We start from the raw sequence: 25377 nt of genomic DNA, 5'->3' as shown, positions 1-25377 counted from the left end.
CTTGAAGCAGGGGGAGACCTGCTAGCCTGGTTTTATCTTATTATGATAATGTTAGCAGACGTAGCTAGCTTAGCGTACAGAATTGTAGAAGGCCAGGACAGCTAGCCTGGCTGTGATAAACCACAAACACTGTAGTTTTTGTATGGAGACGAGTCTTAGAGGCAAGAGTTTTCCCCTGTTTTATGCTAAGCTAAGCTAAGCTAGCTTCTGAATGTAGCATTGTCTGATATCCCTAAATCTCAAACTCTTCCTTTATGCTCGGAGTACACGATAAACATTTTGTGTAATGCTAACGGGACTGCTTGTTGGGGAAAGAAAAAACTTATCTGTGAATTTCTGACTGATACAAACAAGTATCACGAATGTAGCAGAGGACAGGTTCAAGTGCCACGTTCTCGTTCAGATTTTTCTTTTATACGTTTATTTTGTTTCTATGGTGTTGAAATGCAAGTTAACCTAGTTTCAAAAAATTTGTATCTTTTGTAATTAGACATCAGATTTCATAACGTGTAAGATAAATGGCATACATACGTTTTGTGAATGTATGACTTGTGAATCATATTTTGGTATCCAGATAATATCTATATGAATTACAGTATTAGCGAGAGAACTCATTAGCTGTATATGTTGTGTGTGATTGTGGCTGCGTACACCAATCACCTTCCTAAATACTGACTTTTAACAGCCAGTCAAAATCGTACAATGTGATAAAGTGCTACTGTTACCGTAATATTCTGAATAAGCTATTCTCAGCCTGATATACAGTATTTAGTGCAGTTTAAATTAAGTCTGCAGTTTTAAACACTATTTATTGTAGACAAGCATTTGAGGGACACTTGCTTGTTTGGAGTAAATTAAATATTTTTTATGCTTTCGTCTCCTGTTTTTCTTGGTGGAATATATTGCCTTTGGCCTGTGTTGTTCAATAGCTAACCGTTTCAAATCAAAGGTCAAAGATTTATGACTTCAAAGCAGGAAGACTGACTGACTGAAAGCAGCGACACTGGAAATAGAGTAGTGTTCACGCTTGTACATTTTCCGCATTTGAAAATATATATATATATTTTAACTGTCAGCGGGGTGACCACAACATGGAGAGAAGTTCAGTGACCTTATGCCCAGACAATCTGTTTAAGGTTTTAGTCATTGGGGATGTAGGCGCTGGGAAGAGCAGCTTTGTCCAGCGTTACGTTAAAAAGTCCTTCAGTGACCAATACAAGTCTTCTATTGGAGTTGACTTTGCCTTGAAAACACTTAAATGGGATGCCAGGACGGTGGTGAGACTGCAGCTTTGGGACATTGCAGGTGAGTGTTATAATTCTAAAAGTAGTGTTGAAATCGCATTTATATATATACTGAAATTGGCCTTGATGTCATCCATTAAGAGAAATTTTAAAACGTATGTAAAAGTAACTTCAGTTATAAACATGACTGAGCAATACAGCTGACTTGAGCTAAAAGCAAATAAAATCGACCTATATGCACAATATCTTGATATGACACGATACCTCCCTGGTGCCAATTTTTTAGACAAATAAATATATTCGAGCTACGGACTCAAATGTATTTCATTTTGCAATTGAATTTCAGTTGTAATTAAGTTATGGATCACGTGGATTGGATTTCAGTATGAAGAAAGTCAAACCTAGACATACTAATTTTCTGAGGACAACAAGTGTTAAACAGTTCGACAGGAAACGTTTTCTCTGTACATCATGTGACTCAATTGCATTAGTTTATCCAAAGGTGGAGTGCTGTAACTGCCTTTTGGGTTGTTTCAGATTCAGTGGTAATTCACTGTGGGTGTAAAATGCTTAGCCTATAACACAGGTGTCAAACATACGGCCCACGGGCCAAAAACGGCCCGCCAGAGGGTTTAATCTGGCCCGCAACATGAATTTGCAAAGTGAGAAAACAACTGCTACCCCTAATTTGTGCACTGTTTTAGTCAGAGAAGTGGACAGAACACAACACTGAGACCCAGGACTAAACAGCAATGTGTCCAAATTGCACTTATTTTTCTTAATAAATTAAAAACATTTTTGAAGGATAGTTTATTAAATGTAAACATTCTGCTAATCAACTTGTTCTTCTTTACACTAAAACAAATGTAAAAGATCTGGAGTTGTCGTTACTTATAGGTTATTATGCTGTTGTCTTGTCCGGCTCACCCGAGCTGTATGTGGCCCCCGAACTAAAATGAGTTTGACACCCCTGGCCTATAATGTCATGCACATCCACTGCTAGCAAATCTGGCAACTTTAAACCTTTTTTTTTTTTCCTTTCTCAACTCCAAAATAGAGGCTCCCAAGCTTCCAGGTGGTGGCCTGTTCTGCAAAAGTGACCTTTAACTTTTGATAAATCATCCTAAATATAATTATTGAATATATTTTCTCAGCACTAACTGCAATCCTAACCCGTGTCCTTGGAAACACAGGCTGCAACTTTATTTCAGAAGATTACTGCTGGTCCAGTTCAAATCCAAAATCTCCAAACTGTTGCCAACTAATATTAGCCTATCTGTACAAATCAAATTCACTCTGAGATTCAGATTTGAGTGCAAGCTTTGGGAAAGGATTAATTACACAAATGTATCTTCTCTTCCCTTAAGGTCAAGAAAGGTTTAAGAATATGTCCAGGGTGTACTACAAAGGAGCTATGGGAGCAATAGTGGTCTTTGACATTACAAAAAGCTCAAGCTTGGAGAGTGCATCCGGGTGGAAGCAGGACTTAGATAGTAAAGTCCGTCTCAGCAGTGGACGTCCAATTCCTGCCGTCCTGCTGGCCAACAAATGTGACCTGAAAGAGAGGGATGAAGATCTGGTGTCCTCTCTGGACCGCTTCTGTGAAGACAACAGCTTCCCGGGCTGGTTTGAGACCTCTGCAAAGGTTTGTGTTGTAGTGTCTCTGCACTAATTGTGAACGTTTCTCAAAGTCAGCGATGGGGGTTTAGTTATTTTTCAGTCAATTAAATATTAATTGCCTGAATGACTGTGTTTCACTGACAGTTTGTTTGAAGGTTTTTGCATTTGATGAATTTTATATAGCTCCATTCTGCCCAAGTGAAGCCATCAGCGGCTCTTGTGGCTCCCAGCTAGACTTGTAACTTATGCATGTGCTACTGTGTGTGTGTGAACTTTAACACTGCAACCGTATAACCCCTTCATAAAAATGTGTTCAAATATTAACACACGGGAACCACTGGCAGCTGAGTTTTAACACACCGAGCCGAACACTTAACCCCGACAGATGCAGCCACATCATTCTAAATCGTGTCCCTCCCTCTCTCCCTCTCTCCCTCCCTCCCTCCATTTATAGGACAATATCAATATTGATGAGGCAGGTGCCTTTCTTGTCAGACAAATGATGCTGTGCGACACCAGCCCGACCGATGAAGAGCACCACGGGGACGGGATCAAAGTGAACCAGACTCCCGAGGAGAGTCAGAGCCAGTCATTTTGCTGTTGAAGACCGATGCTCTGAGGCAAAGAGCCAAACTGCTGAAGCTGCTGCTGCTGCTGCTGCTGGTTAAACAGACCTGTTTGTGATACTCACTGCAGAGAAGCTATTTCAGAGAGCCAATGAGCCTGTTTTACATCCACTCAGTAATGTTATATTCATACTTCCGCCCTTGCCAGTTTTCCCACTTATGTCTGGAGTGTGTGGGCTGCCTCATAAACACCTCTGTGGAGACAATTAAGCTCATTCCTCCTATAAACCACAGATACGGTCGAGATAATAAACAGATCAGCATGACACGCATCCTGCTGGGAAAAGCCTGCAACACTCCCCGCGTAAACCGAGACGTGCAAGTGATTGACCTGCTGTACTGGAAGGGCAGAAACTGTGAAACACAGAGAGAGTGATATACATATATATATATATAAATCACAATCCAAGCCGTCAGATCTTTTTCTCACTAAAGGAGAACCTATCCCAGCATCAAGTGCTACTTGAGTGTTATGCAAGCCATGCATATAATTATCTGTTAATCACTTCACAGAGAGATGAGCTAAGACCCGTGCATGAGCGTCGCAGCTCCGATTGATTTGGCCAACAGCAGAGGAACGATATCAGCATGACCTGATTTTGGTGGAGAGGGGGAAAAAAAAAATTGTGAAAATGCCCAAGGAGGACTGAACTGTGTCGCTAATAGTCGACACATTTTAAAAAGCATAACATTCAGACTCTTTTGTGAAGTCAAGACTGCATGTGCAAAGTAATTCAGAGGGGAAACACTGCAGTGTAATGTGAGATCATTACATTTAATTTATAGCTGCTGTTACCTATAGTTTACTTTAACCTAAATAAAATGTCTTTCCCCTGGGCACATACTCAGCCATGTGGTCTAGCTTCATCCAGAGAAAGACTGGTCAAATTATAATTTTTTGTAATGGTTCTCTTTTTTTGTGTGGGTTTGGATAAATCTGGAGGTATAATGAATGCACAGTACATTAAAATGAATTGATTGCAGCGTGGTTTTCTTCATGCACAAACTGTGAAATTCAAAGTGTCCTTTATGCTCACTGACGTGTCGTGTACTACTCAGGTTATTTTTGCACACCGATCCGTTCTTTGCTGTCCTGTAGTCTTACTTTTTCTGTGTCCTTGCTGTGCAACGAGGGAACTGTTCTACATCCAGCCGCCGGGTACCTATGCTCAGTAGCTTTGTCCGAATTCAGGCTCTCTCCAGGTGTAAACTGTTTTATATTTATTTTTTTAACCTTGGGATAATCTGCACGCTACATAATGAGGTGCCATGCCTGCATTCATACACTTACTGCTATCAATATGCAGATTATTTCAGCAAAACTATCCCAAGACAATCTTTTAAACTTATAAAAACCCAAACGCCACCAGTCCACTTGCTGATCGAGGGAGTTACAGCATTAAAAGCCAGGAAGGTAATTTACGTCATGTGGCAACAGTGCCCGAGGGAAAGAAACAAAATAAGTAACACACAACTTCTAATTATGGATTTATGTCCCAGATACCAGAGACCTAAATTCAGGAGTCAAACATGGAGGCTGGCCCCGATACTTTCTCACGTCGGCCACAGAAGTGCAGCTTCTTAGTGCGTTGTTTTATAAATATGACAGGCTTAATGGGAGTCGCGCTCTCTGCAACAGATCCCATCACTTGTGCATTATTGATACGGCCCCCGCTTTATCTAGCCCTCCAGTGAGCACTTGCTCCGGCAGCTTCGTTCATATATTCATGACTGCATGAAAATTTCAATTTGGACAACTTGCAAAAAGGTTGATAATGGGTAAAGATGTGTACACGGCCCCGCCGTGACTCTGTCTGCCTCTTACTGTGCCTTAAGAGGCCTATTTTAAGACGTCTACGCGTTCACAGATGTTATGTATGCTAAACAGGATGTTTAATGTGCATGAGTCCCTCTTGCATTCAAAATAGTGAATCTGGAACAAAAAAAATAAAAAAATAAAAGCCAGGATATGACTGAATCTAATTCTTAAAATCAGATTACATCCTGGGGACACAATCAGGACCAGGGAGCCATATGTTGCTATCCATGGTGCTGGGATTTGGCTGCAAGGAGATGCTGTCAGACTGCAGGATGATAGAGTGTTGGTAGACTACGCCATCTATTGATCGAAACACGCAAGTACAAAGACAGTTATGTGTAGAAAAATATACCTTGATTCCAGCTTCCTCCCACCGTCTAAAAACATGCTGGTTAGGTTCATTGGTGATTCTAAATTGTCCGTAGGTGTGAGTGTGAATGGTTGTCTGTCTCTCTGTGTTAGCTCTGTGATGGACTGGAGACCTGTCCAGGGTGTACCCCCGCCTCTCACCCGATGACAGCTGGGATAGGCTCCAGCCCAACTGCGACCCTTCACAGGACAAGCGGACAAAGCATCCACCGTCCCCACACACAAGGATTTTTAATGTTATTTTGAACATGTGGTTAAAATCTTGACTTGTTGTCATTAACATGTAGTAGTGTCAAAGGGAGTTAAAGCATCATTCACATCCTTATATCCAACTACTCTGATTGCCACATTCACATGTAAGGCTTTTAATGCTTTGTATGCAGAAGTTTTAATCTGTAAATTAAGTATTAACTGTCAGGTGTGTGCAAAAAAAGAAGAAGTATATTTGTTGTCTTAAATGTGGTGGAGCAAAAGAAGCATAACATGCGTATACTCAAGTAGAACTACTTGTAAAGTAAATGTGTTATTATACAAAGATAATTTCCAGGAAGGTCTATGTGCCACTTGATGAACAGACCAAATCCGGGTTATGGTTTGTACTTTAGAGATACCAAATGTAGAAATCCACTCACATAAAATAAAATGTAGTAAAATGTGTAAAATTTGTTTAGCGCCTTTTGATCATCAAAGGTAGGCTATAATGTGAAATTTACATCAAACTGTAGAACGTAAACGAAACTTCTCAGACAATCTCAGTAAAAAAAAAAACATTGATTAATTCACTTTTCTTTTCTTAAAGTCTTAAAAACTTCACGAGGCACAAAGGTGATTCACGGCCTCCTGTCTTTCATCTTTTCCACGTGTATTAATTAAGAGGCACTACTTAATTCCTTAATCAGTGAAGAAAGTGGGCTACCTAAAACGAATGACAGATCTCAAAAGTGATCTTTCAACCAGGTTTTCTGAAACCGGTTTTCTCTGTGGAGGTAAAATAACCTGATTTCTATTCCTCTGGGAACATGCAGAAGGATGAAATTGGGCCTATTTTCCTGGCATGCTCAACTGATTGGAAAGAACCAACAACGGATCATATTTCTGTGGGAATGATCTTTACTGAAGATGATGTTTTTTCACTGCCATCGTGTCATTTCTCGGCTCTTTAAAGCTTTGATAGGTGCCACATGGGCAGATTTTATTTCTTTCCATGCCCTGAAGCATAACGGAGGCTTCAGCCAGCAGGGGGCCACAGGACAACCTCAAAGTGTTCATTTTTTTCCACTAGCAGTGTTCAAATGAGTGTTTTCAGGAGAACCTCATTACCGTTTAAAAAGTTTTTTGTGACAGAATTTAAAAATATATCTAAATACTTAAATATTTATTCATTATTTATGTTTTTTAAGTAGATAGCTTGAATTATAGGTTAGATTAAAACTCAAAACCAGGCTGCCTGAAGTTGCTTCAGCCAGCAAGGGGGCCACAGGACAATCTGAAAGAGTCTGTTAATTTATTTTTTAAAAAATTAAAAAAGTTTTCAAGATGTTGCTACCATCCACACGGTTACTACACTGGGATTCTGACAAAATGTTATATAAATATATAAATAATATGTTGAAGTTATGGCCTATAAATAAAAAATGTGAATATTAGCCTACATATCATTATTATTATTTAGAATATTTGTATTTAGTTAGTTATTTTATTTGCTTTAACCAGCAGGGGGCAACAGGAAACTATGTTTTTCCCACCCACTAATTAAAATGTTTTCAAGAAGATTTGACAGTCCTACGAGTTATAACAAACTTTTATTGGAACTGTAATAAAATAAAATATGTTTTTTGTTTTTTTGTTTTTTAAAAATATGTATAAATTATGATCTAAAAAGACATGAATGTTAAGATTATAGACTCCATGCTTTTTAAGATTTATTATTTTTATTTATTTGTTTTAACTGGGCAGGAAGGAGGAGTTATAGATTAAAACCCAAAATAGTACACATTTTTAATTTATTTTATTTAATACAGGTTTGTTTTTTTTGTTTGTTTGTTTTTTGGATAATGCACCACTGCAATATTTATTTCTTTATTTTTTTAGTGTGTGTGTGTTTCATTATTTATTTTAAGCATATTTTAAATGTTTTGATACCTGATGGTAATAAGATACCTCACTTAAAGGTGTACTCCTCTGGTATTTAATCTTATAAATTATCATGACAGCAGGTCACACAATATAGTATTATATTCCTAGTTTTTTTGTTGTTGTTTTGTTTTGTTTTTTTTAAACGTTTGCTGGATTACGCTGCGAGGTTCGAGGTCACGTAATCTGACGGGTCACAGAAAACACCGTAGACGCCGGCCCTGCATCCGGGTGACCGCAGAGCGCAGACTCAATCCCCGCTGCAGTTCGCTGCGTTTCCGTAGCCAGTTTGCTACCCGCTGAGCCCTGGTTGGGGGAAACAGCTCGCGGAAACGATTGATCCCGATCGAATAAAAGCTGGCCACGTAAATGGCGGATTAACACCGACATCGGAAGGGACTCGCTGAATCGATGTTCGTGACTCGGGTGCTTTTGGGGAGTGCGCTGGCAACACCCTCCGTAACATGCGAGATGTACACAGAACGATATTAACTGTGCGTTATTCCGGCTAGCTAGCTAGCAGCTACCCCCCCTCTCCGACCAATTTATGGTGGCTCGCTTGATCCGTTCTCTCAACCGTCGCGTCCGTACCGGAGGAAAATGAAGAAGTTTAACATTAGGAAGGTGCTGGACGGTTTGACAGCGGCTTCTTCTTCTTCTTCATCCTCCGCCGCAGCTGCTCAGCCCGGTACTCCCAAGGAAAACGATGTTGTCCAGGAGACTCTCCAGTCGGAGCATTTCCAGCTTTGCAAGGTGGGTTTTCCGCTACTAGCAGGCAACATTAACGGACTGACAGTCAGATGACAGCGGCGTGACCAAACACTAGGCTTGTTTTCATCTCCACCAGCGCCGGAGCTTCAGTTGGAAAATCGCACATATGTATACATGCAAACGTAAACGCACCACATTTTTAAAGTCTCGTATCAAAGTAGATATTGTGGCGTTCACGGGGAATCAGTTTTATCCATTTCTTCCAGCCCAGCTCCGCGGCTGTTTGCTGTGCACTGAATCTTACGCCTCAAGTCACTGTTTGTTAATCTTCATAGGAGGCTATCTGGCTAACATAATCGCCTCATAATCTTAAAAATGCAAAAACTCACATGCTCATTTATTGCACTGTTGTTATAATTCCTCCTCTGCACAGTGGCCCTGAAGGGACCCCCATCCCAACAGCATTGCAGTGTAAGAGATTAGGGACATTTTCCTACGTTTATTTGAAAACAAGAGCCTCCAGAATGAAGGTTGTCTTCACAAGTTACAGTAAATCAACTTAATGTGTAGCCGGCTACATTAATAAGTCTTAAACTTGAGTAAATATTCAACTTCTCTGTCTAAATCAGCTTCAGTTTGCATTTTCCCCACTGAACCAGGGCTGTGACATTAAAATTGCGTTCAAAAACAAGCTTCCTTCAGCACATATTTGCACGAGCTTCGGAAAAAACGACTAAAACCCAACCTTTAAAACCCACTGTCACAAGATTTCCCCCAATAATTATTAAATCATGCATCGTTTTACTAATACACACTAATGTTGGATCTGGCTGGCACTGTTTTGGACTCAAATGTGTCGAGCCAGCCCACCGGCTTCTGCCTCAGCTGGGAGCAGAACAGGTCAGGTCAGCGGGGTTACAAGGCCAGAGCATTACCTGTTACATAATCCCGCTGCAAGCTGCACAAAGCCCATGGATGGTTGGGCAAGGTTTCCAACCTGAAACAATTGAGTTATAGATGCCTGATGATGATGATGCTAATGTTTTGGTGGCGGCGGCTGCTGCTGCAAGATCCTGGCATTCAGCTGCGACGTCCAAGTCTTAGGATGGATAAAAATGTGATTTATTACCCTTGCTTTACAGGATTGAGCTTGCACACATGTCAGGCGCTTATCAGAGAAATTTATTCCGCGACCCATTTGAACTAATGTTAATCCTTTATCTAATTTATTTTGATAATGAGACTAATTTTCCACATAGATGGATTACATTTCTGGGAGATTATGATAATGTTTTTTCTCCTCTAATGCCAGCATGACTGTGTAGGAGATGATTGATTCGCTGACTGGAGGTCTGATATAAATTCTGCTCTTTCTTTTTTTTACCCTGCAGACTGTGCGTCATGGCTTCCCGTATCAACCATCCTCGATGGCTTTTGACCCCGTGCAGAAAATCTTGGCCATCGGGACTCAGACCGGAGCTTTGAGGCTGTATCCTTTTTCTTTCACGTGAAATCGAAAACGTCTTCACACGTCTGGAATCGTTTCCGCAAACATTATAAGACCCAGCTGGCGTTCAGAATTCCTCAAAATCTGTGGAATTCGCCCTGTAAGTGATCTCATTTTCCTTTTACCCGTCGCGCACAACAAAGGTTGGCTTAGAGGTAGTAGACGCTAGCTGGTTTGTGTTTTCTGTGCAGCCGGCAGCCTCCATCTCCTGGAGCACCCGGGCTCATTAGTGGTATCTCTGCAGTAGCATGAACAGCTCCTCCGCCATATGCCGAGGAGCCAACCTCATCAACTGAGCTGCCCAGACAGTGCCAGGATGCCGCTTCATATGTGCTGTAAACATAGCTGGACTTGCACGGCGCGCACGCGCACAATCAAGCTGCCACGGTGCCGCGTGGCCCCTCCGGCAGCTGAAAGTCAGTTTTGTGTTTGTTTGCGTTCAAGGGTAAAAATGTGTTTTTACAGCTAAGCGAGCCACTTCAGTGAGTCACACCGGCAAATCAGCCCCTGGATTCAACACTGTTAAACACTGCATGTCTTTAGCCTGTTAGCCTATTAACCCAGGGTTTCCCTTTGTGCTGATATCCCTCTTAGGAAGCCCATCTGCCTTGTTTAGATTTTCTGCAGAAGCGGCCCCGTGCTCGTCTTTATCCACTCTCCAGATTAGGGAGAGCGTTGTGTGTGTGTTTTGCGCATGGGCAACTCCCGGAGAACACACACCGCTTCCATGTTGTCCTAATGTGTAAGGTGGAGCTGATGGGATTACTGTCATTCAGGCAATTGGTCCATTTATCAAAAGACGGGCTGTATCGATCCACCTCATTGCCCCTGGAGTTTGGAAACGCTGCCACAGCTCAGTAGACATAAGCTCAATGAGGTGTCTACAAGCAATAAATGTCTGCTTTTACAAGATCTGTCTCCACTACAGTGTTTTAATCAGTGTGTTACTGTAGACAGCTCCCCGCTCTTTCCAATGCGCATGACCTTTACAGGAATAAGTAGTGACGGTGAGCTCGTCTTGCTTTTGTTTGTGACTTTCAGAATAAGATGAAGGGGATGTCCAGGGTTGTGCAAAAATGGGCACTACTTTAAGTCTTGTAATTTGGGATACTTGCAGATGACTGGTCACGCTGGAAGTCAGATGTTTTGATGAGCGTCCTCTGCAGAAATGTGGTCTTCAGCTTCCCCTTCTTCTTAACACTTCTAGATCGGCCGCTGTTCTCGCGAACTAGCACGATAAAGACACTTCCTGTCTGATGATGCTGATCAGTTGACTGTGAGAGAAAGCCTGCTGATGTTGAAATGCTATGGTTAACCACGTTGGTTTACCGAATGGGGAAGTGTTGATCTTCGGGGAGGGGGGAGGGCAGCTCTAGTGTGATGACTTTACATTCTAAGGACGGAAAAGCAAATTCTCCTAGAGCTCAAAGTTTTATTTCCCCACACTCTAAATGAGTATATATAAACGCATAATAGACATTGCATCTGACACATTGGATGTTATATAAGATTGTAAAGAATCAGAATCAGAATTGATTATCAGCCGGTTATTTTGCGATTTGAGTTGGTAAATATTGTTTCCCATAAACGCATATTAAAATAGTTTTCTAACAAAACTTTACATTGTCAAATTTCTGATTATGGAAGAAAATCAGAAATCCAGTAATGAGTCATTACTGTTCCACCTCTAAAGGTCCAATTTCATCTGGAAGTATGGCAGATAATTTAAATCCAATCAAATGGCCGAAAGATAAAGACGGCAATTATTATTTTGACAAGTTTTGTCGATGTCTCCCAGCTTCCTGTGCTCAGAATGTTGCATAACTAAAACGTGACAGATCATGCCGTGTCTAACCTGTGACCTGATAGAGTGTGGCTGGACGTTCTGAAAGAATGCTCAACCTACCTACGTACCTACCTTCTCGCCACGCTGATAACATCTTGTTCGGGTTTTCCTCTTAGTAACTTCCTGCTAGCCTAGAAAGTCGCTTTGCTCAGCAGCCCCATTAACCTACATTGCAACAGAAAGGCTTCACACTCGAGACGCTTTTACAATACGTGCATCGACGAGTGAACGCTCGCAGTGAAATAAACAAGCCGCGTGTTAACTGTGGCGAGCCTGTCGAATTAATCTAACAATACGGTGTTGCATATTAACGTCCCTGCTCTTTAGATTCTTATTTGTGCACGACCCCAGAGGGCATAAAACGGACTTAATGACCCCTCCTCCTCCTCCCCCTCCTCCTCCTTCTCCTCCTTCTCCTTCGTGGACCTGTGCAGATGCGATACCCATTAATTATTCTGACAAATGTTGTGCAGAACTTGCGAGGCCCCGAGCTAAAACTGGACAGAAAGGTCATGGGTGAATGTGAGTTCAGTTGCCACCAGGCCTCAGCTGGCGCCACCTTAAAGTCTGATAGTCTGGTGTTTGCCTCCGTCCCTCTGCAGGAGTGATGCCCACTGTTGAGCCTGTCCTGCAGCCCCACCTTAGTTTGTTTAAGGAAATTGAGGGATTGTTTGACCACAGCTCGCATAATCCTGTACAGACTTATTCTGCTGTTTCAGCACTGAACAGACCCGGGTAGCGAACACAACTGCCTGTCTTTTGGCATGATCAAACAGCGCACCTTATTCTCTGTCTGGTGCTTCTCTGTATGATTACATCTCGTGCTGCTTCCTTCTTCTTTTGTGCTGGCGTGCTTGACTCTGCAGACTCGATAACTATCTCCAGAGATTACAGGCTGTTCACAAAATAGAGACATGTTTCCTCAATGCGCCTCTGCTTTCCGTGCTGTTTAAGAAAGTATTTGAAGGTATTTTTTTGTGGGATACGTCGCAGCTCCGATGCCGACGTGGATGCACGTGGAAATTTTGCAGCCCCTCTGTTAGTTCGCGCAGAGTTCACACAGAAGCCCCACACCGAACTGTTAGCCGAGCGAGTGGTCTCGAATGCCGAGATTAAACAGAGCCCAACAGTCAAGTAGAAAGGGATCACAGTTAAGCTAATCACGCTGTCGTCACACTGGCTGACGCATTTGAATAAATAAGGCAGGCAGGGCCCACTGCTTTTATTTATAACTCACCAGTTTGGTTTGTTTTTCGTGCACTTGTCTGTGGAATTTATTTAAAAAAAAAAAAAAAAAATATCTAGTTTCGATATTGAAAACACCCACGGCAGGCTGGAAATAGCACATTTTATTTTAACCGTTTAACTCTTCGATATCTGATGTGAACCTCGCTGGAAGCCGTCCAGTTTTCTTTGACTGTGCCAACTTTTAGCTTCGGCCGTGCAGGTGTGGAATGCTACTGTCAGCATGAGAGCGGTGCCGCAGTCATTCAGCTCCAGTTCCTGATCAACGAGGTTGGTTGCCTGTCCCTTGTGTCCTTGTCTGGTTTTATCTCCTCCTCCTCCTCCTCCTCCTCCTCCTCCTCCTCGCCTCTTTACTCCCTGTCTGTCCACACCTCTTCTACACCTGTATTATGTTTACAGGCAAGGGAATTGCTGCTCCTGTGTCCTCATATTTGCTTGCTATTCTTATGTTGTTGTTTCCTTGGTGCCAATAACCCCTTTGTTTATCACGACACCTGCAGGGGGCGCTGGTGAGTGCCTTAGCTGATGACAGCATCCACCTGTGGAACCTGAGGCAAAAAATCCCTGCCATCCTGCATTCCCTCAAATTCAACAGGGAGAGGTATGTGCTCCGCGGTGACGCCGCATCCGTCTCCGCCCCCTCACAGCCCTCACATCTGGCCACATGTGTCACACGGGTCACACGGGATAATTAGCTGTTCAGCTGCTGTCACATCTTGAAAGATCACCCAGAAACGTCTTCCTGTGGTATTAAAACAACTTTGTGCATATCCTGTGCCCAATTAGAAAGTAGGGATTTAGTGTTTTTTTTGAATGTTTTATTCTTTAAAACTGCGCTAATCTGTAATTTTGTATTAACTGAGGATCAAACGACGATGATGTGTAACGCGGACCAGGGCACCCCGCAGAGTTTGATCGCCCGGCTCTGCGGTCGCCCTCAGCTCTGTGTAGATTTTTATACGCTGTCAGCTCACTGTTTTGATTGTACTCTGATCAGCCTCTAATCCAAAGGCAGCAAGTGTCAGCAAAAAAAAAAAAAAAAGCTTGGATATTATGATTGTGATGCTAATTTATGTGAAGGTAGGACACAATAAACCGACATCAAAGAACTAACGGAACAACAAAGGCCTGTCTCTGGTCCAAAAAGTTGCACTTGAATGCACCGTGAAAACTACAGCCAACAGCCAGCTGGCACGTACAGCGATCGGCCACAACATTAAAACCACTGACAGGAGAAGTGAATAACGACTATCTTGTGACAATTCAGTGTTCTGCTGGGAAACGTTTGGACCTGGCATTCATTCAAGTGGATGTTATTTAGACATGTAGCACCCACCTAGACCAGACCAGGCACCCCCACCCCATAGCAACGACACTCCTTGATGGCAGCAGCCATCTCCAGCAGGATGCGGCCTGACACAGGCACACACACGAAAACACTTTAGGAACAACTCAACAAAAAATTTGAAATACATCACAAGGTGTTGACCTGGCCTCCAAATTCACTAGATCCCAAACTGATCAAGTATCTGTGGGATGATCCACTCACCCCTCACCCTCAGAAGGCCCATGTCCATTCTGTTTTGGAGGCACAAAGGAGGCCTACACAATATTAAGAAGGTGGTTTTAATCTTCTGGCTGATCTGCGTGTACGACAGAGTATTTCTTCCTACCAGTTGAGAAAAGACAGCCGTATTTGCTCTGCTATTCTTCCCCAGTCGTCTATTTATAGCCCGGGTTCATTAGTGTGACACAGTGCAAGGCCTTTGTAATTAAATCTTAGTCACTCGCTACTCCTTCCAGTCGGAGCGGCGTGATTAGGGACGAGAGTGACCCTTTGATGGGACTGAGTCACGGGATAATGAAAAGGGCCTGGTTGTGATGGATCCCCATCTCTTGCAGAATCACATACTGCCACCTGCCCTTCCAGAGCAAATGGCTGTACATCGGCACCGAAAGAGGAAACATCCACATCGTCAACGTGGAGTGCTTCACTCTCTCAGGCTACGTCATCATGTGGAACAAAGCCATCGAACTGTGAGTCTTTATTTCACAACTGTCACTTTTTTTTTCCCCTTCCCCTCTTCCATTTACTCGCCGGGCTATTTGCATATCTCCTTTGTGCAGTTGACACTCAACCAGGAAACTCTGCAAATGCAAAGGAATGTTGGACGGCTGTGTTTGCCGATAGAAGCGCGTCCTGTAAGCTGAGGATCCTGTAGCTCTGATCAGTGTGAGGGCGGCACTGGAGGTGGTGATTGTGCCGTGCCAGAACTCGCTGTTGAGACTTCTGGAGGTGTTTACAGAACGTCTCTGATAGGAAGTGCCCACTTGATGACCCAAGCCACTTCTGCTGTGTCACCTACTCCCTCATGCGAAAACACCCACGAGGGATATTTGTAAATCTTTCACCGCGTATCTATTACAACTTCAAATTTAATCTAGGTTTGCAAGAAACTAAATTGCTGTAATAGTACCGCCGCGGCGACTGGAAAATTGACAGCTTGACGTGACTTTTGCTGAGAAGAGAAAACTTTTATCTAGTGCGCCCACAAGTGAGCTAAAAAAAATAAAATAGATTTTAGACGCAGACTGGCAGCTTAAATTGCCAGGGGTGTATGAAGGTGCGCTTGCGAGCCTCTTCTGTAGAAGTATCTGATAAATTGCCGTTTTAGATCTGGCAGTTGAAAGTGTCGGAGCAAAGTGTCCGCTTAGATAAATGTCTCGGAGACAGACAGCGGAGATGGGGGAAATGATTTTGGCTGTCGGGTGGAAAAGGAAAATAAAGGATGTGGCGTGAAATATATATTCGGCCGTCTCTCGGGAGATGGAGATGTCGTCCTCGGAAAGTTAGATGTCTCTGCAAACCTGTGGATTCTCCTGCAGTGGCTAGTAAACACCATCTGTGGTCCTAATGATCTGAGCTCGGCTTAAACTCGCTATTTTTTATTTCTTTTTTTTGCCCGCCTGCGTCTTAACTCGGCAGAAATCTAAATACACGGCGCACTTTCTCTCATGACAAGAGCCGTTTGTGTTGCGGCGAGTTCATGTTCCTCTCCGTCCCCGCCTTTTTATTCACTGCGACATCTCTGACTGTATCGACTCATCAGCAGCAATGAGATCATTAGCCACTGGAGCCAGACCACACTCGGAGGCAGCAACACTTTCTTTAGGCCAGACCTTCCACTTCCTCCGTGCCCCTTGCTCTGTTGCCACGGTGATCTTGTCTCCACACGCCATAATCTCTCATAGACCCTCATGTGACCCTGCTCTCCCTCTCTCTCTCTCTCTCCCCCTCTCTCTCTCTCTTTGTCTCCCTCGTATGTCATGTCTCTATCTCCGGTGCGCTCATGCACATTTTCCATCTCGTAATCTCGTCCTCTTTCTCCGTGCGCGACCTTTCCGTTCCTCCTAAAACACACCGAAACGTATATTTTAGATCATTTTTAGCATTTTACACGTCAGCTCCACAATGATCTTTTTCTTCTGTCTCTTCTCCCACAGATCCACCAAGACACACCCAGGGCCTGTTGTGCACATCAGTGATAACCCTATGGACGAGGGCAAGGTAATAGATAGTTAAACGCTACATAGCCCCGAACAAGAGAGATGCGTTTCCACCCCGAGACGTAAAACAAACGTCCCGTTTTATTTGTTGTCATCTGCTGCTGCACTTTGCTTTTATTTCCCGCCGGCTAACCACCTCAGCGCAGACGACTACAGTGTCGATGCGGTTTGTGCAGCGGCGTCGGAGAATGAATGAGACGAAACGTCGATGTAACTTCGGGATTTTTTTGCTGTCAAAATCAAAGAGGAGAAAAAGTTTCTTCCCGCGCTAATCCTTCCAGTACCTGACGGGCCAGATGGCTTGTTACAGTGAACCATCTGGGAAGTCGTCAATGGAAACTGTTTGGAAAGAGGTCATGTGATTGGATGCAGCCATCTGTCTGTCACGCCTCGCTTAAAACCAATCAATGGGCCGTGTGACGTGGCGGGAGAGGGCAGAGGAGGGAATACGTCGGCGCGGAGTCCGAGGGGCTTTGAAGGCGACTAAGGAGGGAGTGCGGCTGCTTCTGTAGATTGCATGTCAGATAAGGATTCCTGCAAACCTGACAGGATGCCGATTGGTCCGCACCTCTGTGGATCAATCACAAACACCTAGTTTAAACCTGGCAAGAGGAATAACTGATCTCATGAATCTCAAATGCCTCGTAAAAATAATGATGTAATAAGGTGACAGATGCGGTTTCTTTGTCCGCAACAGAAACCACAACAGACCAGAACACATATGCAGCCGTGATATTAATGCTATAATGTTCAGTTTGTATTGAAACTGCTTCAGGAAGGTGATAATTCAACTGTAAGAATCTAAGATCCCCTGCAATCCGTGAATCCTAGACAGAATAGAGCCCGTGGACATGACATACTGTTCCTAAAATACACCCAATTAAGGCCAATGCCATGTGCACACATGTTGAAAAAACTGTGCTGGTTAAGTATTGAGATAAAGCGACAGTCATTTTGTTCTAATATGAAATTTATCCAGAGAAAAGTTTACACATTCTGCACTAAAACCCCTCTCCATGCCCGTTCTAATGTTTAGGATGATAGTAACTGAACTATATGATCGTTCTGGAGGATATAGTTTGTGGTGCTTCACCCAGTGGCTACAATGGGGTTGTCAAAATAATAGAAACAACATACAACACACAATTCAATAGTTTTATAAACCACAGGCTCCAAAATGAAAACACAGGTCAGTTGTTTTAAACAAATGCTCAATACCGTAACCTTCACAAAGCTATAGTTTAGTGCACGACCGTTATATTAGAATGCATTCGTTTTCACTAGCGTACCTAATGAACTGTCTACGGAGCGTATAGTGCACCTTTTTTAATACAAAAATCTCGCTTACAATTCAAGAAATCTCTAAATTTACCATAATTGATTGACTTGGGTTGTCACCTGGATACAGTGAACTGGAATTGATCCGTTTCATTTCCAGTCGTTGGCGGTTTAAAGGCGGGGTAAGCCCTTCTAATCCACTGCCCTTTTTGTTTTTTTTGTCACACTGAGCAAACATCTCCTCACGGCCCGCTAGCTCTCTGTTTCTGTGTGCAGTGAAAAAGAAAATCAGCCGTTTATTTACAGCCCTGCCACCGTAAATAGCTAAAAATAAAGCGGTTTGACCTGATCCGCACAACGCGACTCCCGCGAACCAGTCGCAGGATGGCGGAGGGCCCTGGGAAACTGCCTGATCGTCTCTTTGCAGCAGGGGTTGCAACGGCAGTTTGTCACTCCAAGCCAATATTAGTCACATGAGCGACTGTTTCATTTTAAACTCTCTCATGTCATTGTGCTGAAGCGTATCTGTGAGCTGAATGAGCACCGAAGGGAGGGGCGTGTTTGTTTTAGCTCAAATATCAGCAGTTGATTTCAGGAATGATGTGCTCCACCTTTAAGCGTGTTTTTGTAAAGCAATTAGTCTAGCTATCAGCTGTCATTGTAGCACCTTAATGAATACACAGTAAATCCTGCATTGTGTAAATGTCACTTCTTTTCTTTGACTCGTACCAAATTAAATTTAAAACAATGAAGAAATCATAACGTGAAAGACGGTCCATGCCTCGACTTTTGTCCAGCTGTGATACGGTCACGTTAAACCCAGGCCGAGTTATATGTGTGGTTTCACAGCAATCGGCTGAACTGTGCTTCTGCTTCTCTTGTTATTGCAGCTTCTGATTGGATTTGAGTGCGGGATAGTGGTGTTGTGGGATTTGAAGTCCAAAAAAGCTGACTACCGCTACAATTACGATGAGGTAAGGCGTTATTTTCTTTCCGCTCGATGCTTGCGAGGGGACAACTAGTTTGTTCCCACCTTCGCTGTTTTCTCGGGAACATGAGCGGGGCTTGTTAGGCAGCGGGGTCTTATTAATCCAGTCACATGTGAGAGAAAGGTGGCCTCCAAAAGGTTTTGCTTTGACACCTGAAATCGGTTTCGGTAATGGGGCCAAACACACGCCCCCTGGGCCGTAACAGGGCCCATATGAGGAGCTTCCAAATAAAGCAAATCAAACAGGTTACTTCAAATGATAACACCTCACCACTACTGTCTGAGTCTGGTGATTCTGTATTTTTTAATTCCAAACAAATCCGCGACCACAACAATGAACAAACAAAAAAAACCTGTGCAGTCTGTTGGTGTCCCAACATTTCTAAGAAGACACCAGTGTGGATTTCCATTACAATAGGTGTCACGCTCTAATGATGATGTACTGTTGTGTGTGTGTGTGTGTGTGTGTGTGTGTGTGTGTGTGTGTCTGGAAGGCCATCCACTCAGTCGCCTGGCACCATGAGGGTAAACAGTTTGTTTGCAGCCACTCCGACGGCACTTTGACCACGTGGAATATACGAGCCCCGGCCAAGGCTGCACAGATCATCACGCCACATGGTAGGAGCTTCTTGTACCGTATACGCACAGTTGCATTGTTTACGTACACAAACAGAGGCGCTTTGAGCCCAAGAGTTGTGGCGTAGCTTGCACAGAAGCAGATGGATGCCAGCGACGTGTCCATATGTTTATATGTACACCGTATGTAATGTTTATCTGCACACTTAAGATAATCTTGTTCTGCCACTTGATCCTCCAACAGGGAAGCAGCCTAAGGATGGAAAAAAGCCAGAACCATGCAAGCCTATCCTGAAAGTGGAGTACAAAACAACAAGGGCTGGGTAAGTGTGACACTGGAAAGTCCACACCCATCCTGTGTCTTAACCGACTCGGGTTTGGATCCGTATCCTGTACTGAAAGCGGCCTTTCCTGTTATTCCGCATGTATCCAACAGGCCCGTCGTGCCGGCAGCATCCTTAGAAGTCGCATGGCAAGCGGTCTAATTATTGTTATGCTCTCACAAGATTTGTTTTTTTCCGTCACGCTGCGCGTTGGTTATGTTGTGATCACCATTAACGCGGCCGCCGCCGTTACGTGAAGGTCACAAAGTAAACGGGGCCGAACTTTTCTTTTAAAACGTGTCATGAAAAATTAACGTTTTCACCGATCCAATTATTCCTCGCAGGTATTTGAGGACAGGGATTAAAATAGTCGTCGTTATAATTAAAAAAATAAATCCCTCCCGTTATGGATTCTGTTGAAATGGGGCCAGAGAATCTCCAGAGGAAGCACAAACAGTAAAAATTGGTGTCCCTCTCCGACCTAGTCTAATCAAACCAAATTTTATTGAACACGCAATTAAAATATTTCTGTTTCCTGAACTCAGGGACCCGTTCATGGTCCTGTCTGGAGGCCTGTCTTACGACACAGTGGGGAGGAGAGCCTGTCTGACTGTGATGCACGGAAAGAGCACTACCGTCCTGGAGATGGACTACCCTATTGTAGATTTCCTAACGCTGTGTGAAACCCCATATCCAAATGGTGAGCCGCGACACTCACTTTTGTCAAGAGTGTACAATCACTGAAATGATGTTGGTATCCGTGGTAACTTTGTGCTGTTTTCACTGGCCAGACTTTCAGGAGCCTTATGCCGTGGTGGTCCTCCTCGAGAAGGATTTAGTTGTAATAGACCTCGGACAGATTGGGTAAGAGTTCAGCTTTCTAAACGTGGTTTAACTGGTGTTTTAGTTTTTGAGTTTGACCAAAAATAGGGATGTTTTAGATAAGGATACTTTATGAACACACAATTATACTAGAGATTATGATGACGATAGAGCTCACACAGTTTTATATAAACCTAAAATGGCCATTTTAAGTACAAATGTGACATTAATCTCCCCCTAGAATATATTTTTAATGTTGTGGTATGGTATTTTACATGTATTTACCTAGTACATGCTGGTGATAACTTGTCTGTCCTCACTTTGACAGACAATTCCAGAGTGTATATGGAGTGGGATGTATTTTTAAATGTCAACTGTGTCTCTTTATCACGACAGATACCCGATATTTGAGAATCCGTACCCCCTCTCTATCCACGAGTCACCGGTGACCTGCTGTGAGTATTTTGCCGACTGCCCCGATGAACTTATTCCTGCACTTTACTCGGTCGGCAGCCGGCAAAAGAGACAAGGTTTCAGCAAGAAGGTGAATTTGCCCCTCTGCATTTGCTTTTGGAGATGTCGTGCATGCAGACCACAAAGCTGGAAGTTGAGAGTTTTGTGCGTTACAATCGAACGTGTTTTCTTGTTTTTGCTTTTGCAGGAATGGCCCATTAGTGGGGGAAACTGGGGCCAAGGCACGCAGAGTTACCCAGAGATTATAATCACAGGGTCTGTAATGAATGATTAATTCACATTTCTTAGTCGTAGCTTATTTTTATATGTGCACATGCAATGTATGATGTATCATTTTTTAATATTTTGTCCTCTTGTCTTTATTGAAACTAGACATGCTGATGGGTCAATCAAATTTTGGGACGCTTCTGCATGTGAGTACATTTTCTAATTTGTTTTTGATAATGCAAAAATAACTATGCAGTTACTGTGCAAGGTAATGCAGTCAAGTTCCATCTGGGTTTTCTGGACCTTTTCTGCAACCAGAGTAAGCTTAAGGTTGTTACATACCCCGCGAGAAGCGAGTAGTTTGTTCACGCAGCTCGTTCTCGACACATCAACCGGGCAGAACCCTTTTTCTCGCGTGGTGTCCAGTTTCTATTCTGTGAATGATTAGAAATTGGTTAATGAGGAAAAGCGGGAAATGCTTGTGGCAACTCTGTGAGCTCCCAGATGCTAACATTTGCAGCGTGACCGCTAGTCTCTCCTGGGTAGAGATCGTCAAACTCCTACGATTCTTCTTCTTCTTGAAGCCCTAGAAGCGAGAACTAATTTCTTGCTTCTCGTAGAGTATGCAACAAGCTTTAGAAACAACTTTATATGCAGTTTGATAGTGAGTATACACAGCAGTGTCATCTGCGTACGTGTGTGCATCCACTGCATTACACAAGTCCTCTAAAGATGAAGTTATGCAAGTTTGATTCCTTTTCTGCGTCCATAAAAACCTTTTGAAACAACTCTCTATGCAGTTTGACAGCGCGTATAGAAAGCAGCATCATCTGCATATAAGTGTATATCTCTATTATGCTGTTTGTCTTTATATATATCCACATTCTCAAGGCACATACTGTAAAATTCTGCTTTAGAGCACAGTATTTAACACCTCATCTCCTGTTCTGATCTGGTTGATACCATGAGTACGTTGGCCGTGAACCATAATGCCGTTTCTTTTTGTTTTCTGCTCTCCTCAAAGTAATGCTTCAAGTGCTGTACAAGCTGAAGACTGCCAAGGTTTTTGAGAGGGCTCGCGGTAAGGAGGAGAAGGCGAATACGGACATAGTGGACGAGGACCCGTTTGCCATCCAAACATTGTCCTGGTGTCCCGAGAGCAGGATGCTCTGTGTGGCCGGCGTGTCGGCCCACGTTATCATCTATAGGTTTAGCAAACAGGAAGTCACCACTGAAGTTGTTCAGGTGAGTGTAGGCTCATGCATGGTGACGTAAGGAGGGATGTGGCGGATAAACGTGTCTAAGAACAGGTCTTTTTTTTTGTGTGTGTTTTTCTTCACCTCGGGTTTAGCTTTTAGAGGTGCGGATGCAGTGTGAGTTTAGTGAAGTGGACTCCCCCGATCCGGGAGGGGATCAGACCCCCACGCTGCCAACTCCAGGAGCTTCTTCCAGCCCTCAGGAGAGTGAGCCTCCCACTCAGCCCTCTACAGGCAGCAACTCCACCGACGGACCCCGAGACAATATACCGTGCCTACAGTATGAGCAGTTACATTTTCTTTCTCTGTTTAGAAGCAAAAATTAAAGCAGGCTGAGTCGACTAATGCCGAAAATGTAATTTAATAAGAGGCGTAGTCATCCGTTTATTAATTCATGAGATTTCCGCATCAGTACACCACAAGAAAATAATCCTGTTAATGAAAATTTTAAAAACTAAGATAATGTTTTGCCAGTGAAATGGTGTAAGGGTGAATAAAGAAGCTATAAAGATGCTGCTATTGTCAGTGCGGCTTACCCAAAGGGTGATAATTTATTCTAGTGCAGAGTGCGACCTGCTGTCTCATCCTGCTGTGTGTTTGATGCAGGGTGCGGAGCTCCCCGCTGAAGCAGTCTCCGGGCTACCAGGTGGAGCTGGTGATCCAGCTGGTGTGGGTGAGCGGGGAGCCGCCTCAGCAGATCACCAGCCTGGCAGTCAATTCCTCCTATGGCCTGTAAGTCTCTCCGCAGCCGGCACACTTGATATTTGGACACGAGATCACGTCACTTTGCGCCCACGCCTGTCTTCATAGCGGTGGTTATCCTCGTCCGATAGCCGGTTTTGCACTAAATTTATGTAAATTCAAGGAATTTTAATTGCACCCTGTCTCAAAGAAGGCAGTAACCGAGCATTTGTGAAGTACAACTGTAAGTAAAGCCTGCCTAAATTATAGTTTTGCGTGAGTAAAAATAGCCTCCTGACTCCTAATTCCGCTGCGTTGCTCGACCCTGCTGTCTTTCAGTGTGGTGTTTGGAAACAGTAACGGTCTGGCTGTGGTGGACTACCTCCAGAAAACTCTGCTTCTCAACATGGGCACGTCGGAGCTGTACAGCCCATCCGACCCCTACCAGAGGCAGCCTCGCTCCCCGCGTAAAGCGCGACAGCCCTCTGGAGGTGAGCCGCACCACACCAATTACGCTTCACCTCTGTCTCATTTTTCTCTCTTTAATCACGTACTGTGGCACAACTAGCATCAATCTCACTGAAATAAAGTAAATGCTCTTTTCATTTACTACTGCCCTTATAGTCTCATGTGTTGCCAAACACTATCTATAGCTGTTGGAGGGGCAGGGGGGGTTGGGGGGTGGCGAGGCATGCAGAGCTGACACTTGGCAGCCACCTCGACTTCGCACCGTGAGCACCGCCCCCTGCAGTAGCTACTCTCCCTCAACAGGGGGCAGCGCTGACAGATCCTCCATCTGTTCAGTTGGACAGAGCGAAGACGGTGGAGCGCGCATGCAGTCAGAGCGGATGCTGTATCAGAGCTGCTCTGCTGTAATAGAATTAGCTTTTGATCCCTTTTACACACAAAACAACACGCGCGCTTTGCTTACTTGCCTGTTTAAACCTCGCTGGTTCTGTCTTTTATTGTGTTTCTGTCTTTCTAACTAATCATCCTGTCAGTCACAGTTTGTATTCATTCTTCTCAGTCTCAGTGACCTGCTGCTAGATTCTTTTATCTGCGTTTTCTGCAGTGAAAAGCAATTATTTTTTTTTTTTTATTTATGCAATCTGCAAGAATTTGATAACAATCAAAAATGTTGCAGCAAGCCCCAGAGACTTGATGCCTGTCTTTCTCTTTTGCACTTTTATGATTTCCGTTTTTATGATTTCTGTTTTTACTGTCGGCCTCTCTCCCTCTGTGGTTGGGTAAAGACATTCCTCCTGTGACGTCTTGCATGTCCAGACTTTCTAGCTTGTATTCAGAATCTGTGAAAAAGCTACGCCCGTCTAACTTCAGTAAGTCATGCTGTGTCAGAATTTATTCTCCCTCCCACATTGTCATTGTCCTCCCCTAAGCTTTCCTTTGTCTCGTAAAGACACACGTCCTGGTTTTGATGTAGCATCCCCCAAATCTCACCGCTGACGCAAAAACCTCAAAAACAGCGAGGTGGGAGGAAAGTTCTAGTCTTGAGGGCCATTTAAAAGGGAATTGCTGTTTTTTTACAACCTGGACCTTATTTCTGGCATAAAATAGGATTGTTTACTCACCCATATAACTTTGGTGTCATTTGAAGTCGTTCAGAAGATATTTAAATTAAGCGGAGCACCGCGTATATCCATATAATGGGAGTGAGTGGGGCACCGAAATGCAGCCTCTAAATAACGCATTATCTGCCGCAAAACTCGTTCATTTCACCAGTATTTTGTTATAATACTCTAGTGCTATTCCCCGTTGAGCCCGGAGTTACCTGTTATCATCATCCGGGGTCTGTAGATTGACCTACTAACCTCTGACCTGGATGATGTAATTTCTGAGCGCCACACGCACCCACGACGGTCGGCTTGTTTACCTGTAATTTGCTACTGCTAGTTTTTTGCACCATGGCTGAATATTTTTCCGATTCTGAAGTTGTGGACGACGACTTGTTTATGATGGACGTCCAAAGAACGGGTAATAACACTAGCGTATCATAAAAAATTTTGAGGTTGCATTTCGGTGCCCCATTCACTCCCACTATATGGATATACGAACGACTCCAAATGA

General features: G+C 43.6%; 2 protein-coding genes across 11 annotated transcripts in view; both read left to right on the top strand.

Annotated features, from left to right (window-relative positions):
• Positions 1–623: 623 nt before the first annotated feature.
• LOC311505341 (ras-related protein Rab-32-like) lies at positions 624–3468 on the top strand (the record flags this gene model as incomplete). The annotated part of the gene is made up of 3 exons (XM_084568853.1): positions 624–1305; positions 2612–2889; positions 3319–3468. The coding sequence occupies exons 1-3, from the start codon at positions 1092–1094 to the stop codon at positions 3466–3468; spliced, it is 642 nt and encodes a 213-aa protein (XP_084424979.1). The 5' UTR covers positions 624–1091.
• A 4397-nt stretch (positions 3469–7865) lies between these two features.
• The window catches only part of stxbp5b (syntaxin binding protein 5b (tomosyn)), a 28786-nt gene continuing 11274 nt past the window's right edge, over positions 7866–25377 (top strand). For 3 of the 10 annotated variants that reach the window (XM_084568828.1, XM_084568827.1, XM_084568824.1), the window contains exons 1-17: positions 7866–8564; positions 9914–10011; positions 13309–13390; positions 13621–13721; positions 15023–15157; positions 16625–16688; positions 18856–18939; positions 19448–19571; positions 19774–19852; positions 20398–20552; positions 20644–20716; positions 21071–21403; positions 21521–21561; positions 22380–22600; positions 22707–22891; positions 23218–23343; positions 23632–23783. In XM_084568828.1, coding sequence (XP_084424954.1) covers positions 8412–8564; positions 9914–10011; positions 13309–13390; positions 13621–13721; positions 15023–15157; positions 16625–16688; positions 18856–18939; positions 19448–19571; positions 19774–19852; positions 20398–20552; positions 20644–20716; positions 21071–21403; positions 21521–21561; positions 22380–22600; positions 22707–22891; positions 23218–23343; positions 23632–23783 — 2206 coding nt within the window. In that variant the 5' untranslated portion in view covers positions 7866–8411. Of the gene's footprint in view, positions 8565–9913; positions 10012–13308; positions 13391–13618; positions 13722–15022; positions 15158–16624; positions 16689–18855; positions 18940–19447; positions 19572–19773; positions 19853–20397; positions 20553–20643; positions 20717–21070; positions 21404–21520; positions 21562–22379; positions 22601–22706; positions 22892–23217; positions 23344–23631; positions 23784–24539; positions 24630–25377 lie in introns of those variants that run through there. The other 7 variants (XM_084568831.1, XM_084568830.1, XM_084568825.1 and 4 more) reach the window with 6 other exon arrangements.

This window comes from Chelon labrosus, assembly GCF_963514085.1.
Source record: "Chelon labrosus genome assembly, chromosome: 20".
Lineage (NCBI taxonomy): Eukaryota > Metazoa > Chordata > Actinopteri > Mugiliformes > Mugilidae > Chelon > Chelon labrosus.
This window is presented reverse-complemented; position numbering and strand designations above follow the sequence as displayed.